Genomic DNA, 10,282 nt, shown 5'->3' on the forward strand with positions numbered 1-10,282 from the left:
TTAGTAGTTATTTCAATAAATCCTCTTTCATCCAAGTTTATACCAGCTCTGAATGAAATACTTCCCAGGACCACATAGATCCCTGTAAGCCTTGAACTCGGTCTACCAAATTAAAAAAAGGCAACAGTAAAAGCATAAAGGTTTGGAAATCCTTAAAATTTCCTGGTGGCAGCCGTATATACCCAGTAAAAGAAAATAAAGAACACTTTTAAAGTGAAACTAGTCCTCCCCAATAAGGAGGACGTCACAGGGGGTAACACTTTGCAATTTTATCTGGGGACCAATACCACCTGTGGAACATCTTGTAAATATTTTCTTTAAAGGAGATAGCTCTCATAAATTTAATGGTCTTCCATATTGTCTCCCATTGCTCAATTTCCATATCTTTTCTAATATCCTGCATCCACAAAATCATAGTAGTTTTAATGTTTTCATCTAATAAAAATCTATAAAGTTTCTGAATTAATTTATCACTGGACGATAACCAAATCTTATCCAGTTGGTTGTTCCTATCTTCAAATCCCTGTGGTTTATCTTTTCCATATCTGTCTTGTAATAGTGATCACTCCCACCATGATAAATTGATTTGGTATTCATGCCTCAATTTTTCTTCTGTTTTTAGAATATCATTTCTTTCTAATAACATGTCATAGTTAGCTATTTTATTTGTTAACATAAGTGAAGGCTTTACAAAAGCAGTCTCAATGTCGCATAATACAAAGGAGGAGGACTGCAGAACCAGACCCTGAAAGTGTGATTAAAACAGGACACAACAGAAGCAGCAGTGATGACAACAAAGCAATAGAGAACTCAATCAGAAGCACAAGTGGCAGATTTAAAGGAAGAAGAAACAGACACTGGGAAATGGTTTCTAGAGGACCTCAGTAACAAGTGAGATTGCAAACATGGAGGGAGTTCAGCACAGCCTTGGACTACTTTGAAGTCTGCTTATTAGATATATTTCAGTCCAACATAAAGTGTATTGTGTATGGTAGTTCCAGATGAGACTTGAAAGTTTTGAAACGACACAAAACTTAAATGTATGCTGAAATTAAAATAGCTTCTTTCTAGATTTTTAAAAAATATCACATTCTTTCAAAAATATTTTTTTTGGTGTCCCTGGTTTGCTGGTGCTCTAAACACATGCTTATGCCTGTTGGGTATTCCAGCACTGCTGTTCACTCACAGTCTGCCAGGATAGCCACAGACAAAAGTAATGGCTGAGTGAATAACTCAAGCAATCTTTCTATAGGGCTGCTGTATCAGGTCAGCATACTTATTCAGCTTTAGTGGATCTACAAAACACACACAGCGGCAGAACACATTACGGGGCATGCACTAAGAACAACTCTCTTATCCACACATGACTTTTAGCCCATCATTCTTCAAGTTCTTATGGCTAAAGCCACAAGTTAAGCAGAGACAACTGCTTCTGACCAGAGATCTTCAAAGTACAAGATTGCATATGCATGGAGGTACCTGGTGGCTGGCAGCCTTTGATGATAATAGCACTGTGTCCAGAGCCACAAACATAATGAAACATGAACAGGAAAGAAGTACCAACACAACAGAAAACATATGAGGGCTAATGAAGAATCTGAAGAGATTCAGAAGAACAAGCTGAACTTCCGCTGCAAGCTATCATGTTAGAGGCAACAGCGTTTCTTGCAGTGCACTCTACCCCACCACTGGGCACCAAATTCATCAGAACCAGGTATCTTATGTGCCTCTTACTTGCTGTGTGAAGTCCTATACTGGGAGGATTGAGGAATGAGGAGAAACGCAATATAGATAATGGTTGTTTTAAGACCAATCCCAGAGATCCTGTAGCAAGAAAAAGACTCTGGAAACTGTGAAGGAATACAATGCAGGCTGAACCTACTTAAGTATGTTGACCACAGATGCTGAAACTGGAGAAAATCAGGAAAAGGAGAAAGTAAAAGATTTGTTAAGACAGAAGAAGTTAGAGGAATGAAAATAGCATTAAGAGGAGAAATGGTTTTCAAAAGAAATTTCTTATTTGGACAGTAGGTGTCACCACATTCCATTTACAGAATTACAAATGTCACAGGCTGAAGGTAAAAGCAAGCCAAAAGATGTCTGGAAAAGGCAGGGTTGCTACTAAGGTACGGAAGCCTATTGATAAAGGAAATATGTACCCCACTCACTTTCCGTAACCCTTAAGTTACAATGAACACACATACAATCCATGCACAACATACACTTGATTTTTCTTTACATGTGTGTTGCATAATTTCCCTGTTACATTCAATGCATGCAGAGCTGAAAGTGTGATACAAACCTCACATTTATCCCATTAGTGGTCCCCAAATCTCCCTTCAAAATCAAAATCAAAATCTTGCTCTTTTACTTACAAAGATATGGGGAAATGTGCAAGTAGTTTCTTTTACCTAGTTGCCTCTCAAAGGATGGGAGCAAGAGGTCTTCAAGAAGGCCCAGAGCTGCTTCCTGTCCTGAATCAGTTAACCCTTTGCTGGCCATGCTTATATCAGATATACCTTCTCTCATAACATTCTATCCTATGCTGCTTTCCTGAGCTACATTTATGCCATTTGGGGGTTGGACCCTTTGCTTCAGGAAAAGATTAGGGCCACGGGAGGAAAAATGAGCACCCAGGTTTAGTCAGCTTGGAACTTAAATGGCTGATTGCAAGCCACCATGCTGTAACATGCCTGCATGCACAAAGGAATCAGTCTCCAGTCGCTTTCCTCCCCTCCCATCTGGAATTATAGGTAAAGAGCGGAAGGTGGCATAATGCCCAGATGGGTTTAATACCCCAGAATCTCTCACTGCAGAAAAAAAGAAGTATGCCTACACAGAGTCAAAAGGCCAAAGAACATCATATCCAAGTAGTCTTAAACTCCATCGCCTCTCATTACAGACAAAAAGTCTTCAGATGAATTCTAAGCATTTGAACAAGGAAAAACATGCTCCCAATGCCATGTTTGTAAAACAGGTGAAGGAAGTGCTCCTGCATCTGAACAGATTATCTTCCAGCCACTACGCAACAAGCATCTAGATTGTCGCATGTGTAAATCTGCTATCTGTAGTGTCTGTAACTCAAGTACTAGTTCAGTAAATCTAGTCTATATATGCACCCTGCTTTCCCAAGTAGCTTTGAATCCTAGTACTCCACATTCTTCCTCAGGTTTATTTCTCAAGACAGAAATAAGGGGTATCTCAGATGATTATAAACAGATCACTGCTGAATAGCTGATGGCATGCCACGCTACTGATGTTTGATCTGTATATTAGCACACCAAACCTCCAAATCATGTCTGTACGTTGTGGGTGTCTTAATTAACTGTTCTGTCTTTGAGCTCCCACAGCACAGCTAATACTTCTAAGAATTTTAAAATTAGCAGCAGAACATTAGATTAAGATTCACAAGGAACACATACTGCATTTTACATACGGATAAGGCATAGCTGGATTATTGCTGTAGTCATCTTTGGTTCGCCATCTTTCAGCTTTCTTTCCATTCACTGAAAACCTGGCCTCTTCTCAGATGCGACTTTTGAGAGAGAATTCATAACAACAGGCTTCCAGCTCAATATTATTGTCACTGCCCCAAGCTGTTTAGCGACTTTTCAGTTACTTATTACTGCTACTAATGACGTTGTGGTCTAGAGTTTGCAAAACTGGTTTTGCCAGATAATGCTATGCAGGGCAGATATAGGCTGAGGTCAGACATGCAGTTTGATCCGGTGTAGCCCCGCTTCTAATTGATCCAGGGTTGTTGTTTTTTGTAATGAAGAGTTTTGACCAGACATCAATCCTCTTCAATGTGCTTTCACCCCATGGCTGATTGATCATACACAGCAGCCATGGAGTGAGGCGGTGGGCATTTTAAACATCATTTGTCTTTTGAGCATGCACATAAGCGTTTATAGGAAGTAGCACTTCAAACTCCAGGCAGAATCGCGGCACCTGATGGCCAATGGGATTGCTGGAGGAGGCTGCAGGGATATGTAGTTCAGCAAGGGCGATGTGTTTTGAAAACTGCTTTTGATAAATTCAGCATTTCAAACGTTTCAAAGCTGGGGGGAGATAATAGATTTTTGAGAAGTTCCTGTGAGAGAGCGAGAGAGACAGAGACAGAAAGAGAGGTGTGAATATGCATTTATGTGTACCTTGCTAACTGCCTCACACACATAGCCACCTTAGTTCAGAGAAGGGATGGTTCAGCTGGGGGAGAGGGGGTGAATGCAGCAGATGGGGGGAGGGGTGACAAAACACACATGTACTGCTTGGTAGCATATAGCTGCTTATGCACACATCGGTAACTACTGCAACGCTCTCTACATGGGGCTGCCTTTGTCGCAAATCCGGAAGCTGCAGCTGGTGCAGAATGCTGTGGCCAGGCTGTTGATGGGTCTTCCTAGCGGGGACCACATCCAGCCTGTGCTGAAAGCGCTGCACTGGTTGCCAATAGCGTACCGGATTCGCTTCAAAGTGCTGGTTCTTACCTTTAAAGCCCTATATGGTCTGGGTCCAGCTTGCCTAAGGGACCGCCTTTCCTCATATGTTCCCCCACGAGCATTTCGGTCCGGGACGCAACACCTCCTGGCAATGCCAGGCCCTAAAGAGGCCAGGTTGGCCGCTACCAGGGCCAGGGCTTTCTCGGTGGTGGCTGAAAAGGGAACATCTGTGTCTCCCTGGAGCAGATGACACTGAGGAACAGAGTATGAGCAATACTAGCAATAGAGCAGTGAAACACGCCATCTGTGAAATAACATCTAGAGCACTTTGTTAATAATTGGTTGTAATGTTTATTTGCATAGTGATGGTTTTAAACTGGTTTTAAATATGTTTTATATTGGCGTATGCCCTTGTAAGCCGCCCTGTAGCGGGGAGGGCGGGGTATAAATTGAATAAAGTAAATAAATAAATAAATAAATAAATAAATAACTGGGGGGGGGGAGAATGGCAGCGAAACAGGAAGTGAGCAATTTGACTTCCCAAAAGGGTTCACCCCGCAAGAGTGCAATCAGACATCCACAGGAGTGCTGTGAAACTGGTAGGAGCCATAAAGACCAGACTTTCTGTGGTGTTGGGAAAGTCAGGGGTGAGCACAGGAGGCTGACGACTGCAGGACAGTAGCCAAATGTTGCTGTCTGATCAAGCACAGCAATGACAATGGATCCAAGTGCTCATCTGATCACACCCATAATCTCTCTGTTCCGAATATCAGTTAATTGTCGAGCTGGAATTTAAAGTCTACAATGTCACTTAAGCAACTGACATTTAAAACCCAGTACAAAAGAAATCCTAAGGAGGTCTATTCTACTCAGGTCTATTCAGCGGGGCTTGCTCCCAGGAAAGTACTCTTAGGATTGCACTGTAAATAACTTTTAAGAATTACACATTTAGTTTTTTCAGACTTGACTTAAAATATAGCCTGCTCCTGCCCTTCATACCCTTAGGGCTTCTTATCATAACATTCCTAGCCATGGGCTGGCTGTGCAAATATACAACAGCTAAGCAGCAGGTTTTAATTAAAGTGGCAGGAAGAGTATAGTAAGTACAGAAAAAATGCAATACAGGGTTTGAAATAAATAACTCAATTGTCAGTGAATGCTGGGACAATAACAAAATCAGAAGCAAATATTTTGTAAATTTAGGTGTTGCGGGTTTAGGATGGGTGCAAACTAAGAAGGAATAGAGAATCACGAGAAAGTTTCTTTTGTATACAATTTTATTTTTTATTTATTAGGATATTTATATCTCACACGTTCATTCCCCCAGTCATACGGTGACTGAAACTGTTATGGGAAAGCCTTGCCCCTTTTAGCTCTCATTTTCAATTCCTTTTCATCATATGAAACCAATACCTATGAATAGAAAGTCCCCACTAAATGCTCATTTGCATCACAACCAAGTTAATGGGCTGTATCTCAGACTAACTTCAATTCTCATGTGGACAGCTGTGCATAGCAACACTTATACGACAATTGTATGCAGTGTTATTCCAAATACATAGTTTGATATTGCAGTAATTCTGCAAAGGTTGGCACTGTTAGTCATATAGCCTTCCAAATTGCACTAATACACTGTTGGGAGTCAGTAACTAAGAGTCTGACCTTTCCAACTCAGAGAAAGACTTTCCCTCAAACCTTACTCTTTAGAATGCATTGGTGGTGCAAGAACTTGAAATAAAGACCTGATGTGGTTAAGTGAAGACTTGTATGTTTTATCCAGCCAATGGGCCAGACCACTTTGCTAAAGCTAAAAATCCACTGGGAGCATACCAGGATGGTGTGTTTTCATGGCCACTTAGTTAAATAAGTGTGTTTCTTTTTACTTTTCTTGGTTTCAGTTCCACCTTATTTAATAGAGCACAAGGTCACCAGCTGGAAAGTTACATCTTGAGATACTTGGCTGCAGCTATCTGCCATGCAGAGAGACCAGACGACCACACAACTTCCACATAAGTAGGACTGTTTGATACATCAATCCATTTCCCAATGATCAACCTACAAACTACTGCTGTGTACCAGAAGGACTGAACAATACGTATTTCACCGAAGTGTCCGCAAATCAGAAATCTCCAGATACTTAAGCAAGTGAAGATATATTCTACAGGAAAAACGTATAGCTACTGTAGAGTGTGGCTTGGAATATTTACACACACAGACACACAAACGAGTGCACACATAACAAATACAAAATTCTGCATATAATTATGCCCAGGAGTAAAGAACTAAGGCCAGAGGAGAAACTATTCCTCAAAGACATCTTGAAGCAACAGAACTGAACTTGTAAGAGCACGATTGCACAATAAATTCCTCCAGACAAACAGGGTCCTTGGGGGCTTCCACCAGATGACTACTTGCAAGTACCACTGCACCACAGGAAAACAAGAGACTTGCCCTACTCTGTAAATTTTAAAGGCCATCTTTTTTGTTTTTTAGGATGTTAAAATGGTTTAAAATTCTGCACAAAATACAAAAGAAGAGAAGGGAGGTATGCAGGCTTACCAGTAATCCGGTTTTCAATTTCCCCTTGCATTTGAAGGGAGTCCACATAAATAGTTTGGTTTCCAATTATTCGAGCACAAGCAACTCCCCTGTATGGTTGGCAAAACCCATCTTCGTGGTAATCTTCCCTGCAAAAAGATAAATTGACAGCTTGGTAAGTACATCTGCAGATGTCAATCTGTCCTTGATAAATTTCAAAGAACTATTTTTTTCCCAGGGGAAGGGGGAAGAGATGTGGTAAAACTGACATTTTTTATTCCTCCAGACACTGCTCTCTGACCTTTGTTTTACTTATCTGTGCTTTTGAAGCAATAAGGGCACCAGTGTTGTTGTTGTTTTTTATAGAGGGGGGATTTCCACAAAGTAAACGCAAGAGTTATAGTATAAATCCTATGCTAATGATAATGAGATGTGACAGGTGAGTCTACTAAAAAGCTGTTCTACCAAGACAGCAATATGTATCATGTTGCAACTTATAATACATTGCTGGCATCTAATGGCAGGCTGTACAATTAGGGATGCAGTTGTTTCTTTTCTCCCACCTCCTCTTGCAAGTCTTCATTTCCTGCAGGGAACAGCAAAACAAGTCTTGCCAAGATTTAATTAAAATATGGCATAATTCTGAACTATGACTTAGATAAACACAAAGAAAAGCAATCAGTGCATAACTTTCTCTCCCCTCCCCACTTAAACTTATGCCATTTTTTTTTCCTCCACAAAGCTGAATATATCAGCTGAATTATGTCTCAGTTTTGGATTGAACTTGTTTTAGAATTTAATTTTTTTTTTACCACCAATTCTTAACATGGCCCCATCTGAGGATACTTAAATCCAGAGACTGGGTCCATGGACAGAGAAGACAGATCTTTCTATAAACCTGAAAAAGCCCCAGGTTTGCAAATAAAATCTGAAATCTTTAAAAAGATACACTGGGGGTTAACCCCCCATATAACAGAAGCAGCACCTGTAGGTTTAAGAAATGAATGCCCTCAATGGCCATTGCTAGGTTATTCTTACAGTATTGCCCCCTTACACGCTTTGGTTTCTGTCTGCCAAAGTGGGGTGGGGGTAGGCAGGGCCCTTTCCAGGGATATTTTAGCCTACAGCAATCACAGGCAACTTGCTACCCATGCAGCTTGCATACTAAGCCAGAGCTGTCTGCTTACTACTGTTCAACAGCAACCACCCCACATAAACCAGTGGGGTATACGGGTTAGTTTCTGAATAAGATCTGAGGGGCTCCAGTTTGAATCTCCGCTCTGCCATCAAAGCTCACTGGGTGACCTTGGGCCAGTCATAGTCTCAGGCTGACATATCTCACAGGGATGGTGTGAGGATAAAATGGAGGAGTGGAGAATGATGTAAACTGCTTGTCCTTGCAGGTTCTCCACCATGCAACTAGACCCAACCTGGTGACTTGCCCCACATAACTGGGCCAGATTTTTCCCAGGGGAAGACCGTCAGGGGCAAGGAAGGAAAAAAAACCAGAAGTGTGTGTGGGGGACTAGAGGGAGGTTGACTGGTAGGTGGGAAGGAGAGAAGGAAGCAGGAAAGAGGGAGAGCCTATGGGGACTGCCAGGTAAGCGAAAGAGGAAATACTGGAGGAGGGGGAAATGATAATCCCCTTGCAAGTCTGCTGCTTGTATTATATATCAACTATCATTCAGTCATTCCAAAATGCCCAGCAACTACAGGCCAAACCATATGTGATGCTAGCGATCTTTGATCAAATGTGTATTGTAGAAATTAAAAAAAAACAAGTCAGGGAGGGGCTGGATCAGGATTATGGTGTTGGGAAAACTGTACCAGTCTTGTGTATGTGTATGTTCTAGGATTTAAATAAACCGAGGAGCGGGAGGAAAGGGATTTCCAATCAGGAAAACAGTGTGGGGGTAATAGTGGGCTGGTTTGCAGTGGGGCAGAGTGAAGAACAAACCAAGTGCATACTCCAGTTTCCTCTGTACTCTTGGAGATGCCACTAGGGTATGACTCATGAGCTGAGGTCACTACACTCACAGCATGTTGTGCCTGACAATGTTGCCAGACCTTCGAGTTCTTCCCTGATGAAGAGCTGCATGGGATTGTGCCATTCCTATCACTCCTTAGAATGGACTGTCAATCCACATCTGCCTTGCTTGACAGCCCCTACCATGCTTCACCTTCCTTACTGGCTGGACAGCCATCTGTCTTGGGTGGTACTACCTCCCAGCTGCCCACAGCCACACACAGCTCCACCTTCCTCACTTCAGGTCCTGGCTGTTTCTATGGCTTCCATGCCACCCTCGGTCCTTCTCCTTAGCATTTATAGGCACTAAGCACGCACTTCTCATGATGCAAGCCTGGCCGCAATCACAGAATTGGAAGGGACCTCCAGGGTCATCTAGTCCAACCCCCTGAAAAATATAAGAAATTCACAAATACCTCCCCCTCCACACCCACAGTGACCACTCTTCCACTCCCAGAATATGACAAAAACCCTCCAGGATCCCTGGCCAAAACTGGCCTGGAGAAAAAGTGCTTCCTGACCCCAAAGTGGCCATCAGCATTTCCCTGGGCATGTAAGAAAGGGCCACAAGAACTAAGCACTGATCTGCCTAAGTTCATACAATCAGCATTGCTGTCAGATGTCCATCTAGCCTCTGTTTGAAAACCTCCAAAGAAGGAGAGCCCACCACCTCCCGAGGAAGCCTGTTCCACTGAGGAACAGCTCTGACTGTCAGGAAGTTCTTCCTAATGTTTAGCTGAAAACTCTTCTGATCTAATTTCAATCCGTTGGTTCTGGTCCAACCTTCTGGGGCAACAGAAAAGAACTCCGTATCATCCTCTATATGACAGCTCTTCAAGTACTTGAAGATGGTTTTCATATCACCTCTCAGTAATCTCTTCTCCAGGCTAAACATACCCAGCTCCTTCAACCTTTCCTCACAGGACTTGGTCTCCAGACCCCTCACCAACTTTGTTGCTCTCCTCTGGACACGTTCCAGCTTGTCTATATCCTTCTTAAATTTTGGTGTCCAAAACTGAACACAATACTCTAGGTGAGGTCTAACCAGAGCAGAGTAAGGTGGTACCATCACCGCGTGATCTGGACACTATACTTCTGTTGATACAGCACAAAATCGCATTTGCCTTTTTAGCTACTGCATCACACTGCTGAAGTATGGTCTACTAACAGCCCTAGATCCTTTTCACACATACTACTACCAAGATAAGTCTCCCCCAACCTATAATTATGTATTTGATTTTTCCTGCCTAAATGCAGAACTTTACATTTATCCCCA

The 10,282-nt window shown here is 42.2% G+C and overlaps 1 protein-coding gene across 1 annotated transcript in view; it reads right to left on the reverse strand.

Moving 5' to 3' along the window:
* ROR2 (receptor tyrosine kinase-like orphan receptor 2) overlaps positions 1 to 10,282 on the reverse strand; it is an 83,278-nt gene that overhangs the window by 21,403 nt on the left and 51,593 nt on the right. The window contains 1 exon segment of the mRNA XM_015421525.1: positions 7,002 to 7,129. Within this exon segment, the coding sequence (XP_015277011.1) occupies positions 7,002 to 7,129 (128 nt within the window).

The sequence above is a fragment of the Gekko japonicus genome, unplaced genomic scaffold (assembly GCF_001447785.1).
Source record: "Gekko japonicus isolate JY-2015 unplaced genomic scaffold, Gekko_japonicus_V1.1 scaffold1189, whole genome shotgun sequence".
In the NCBI taxonomy this organism is placed as follows: domain Eukaryota; kingdom Metazoa; phylum Chordata; class Lepidosauria; order Squamata; family Gekkonidae; genus Gekko; species Gekko japonicus.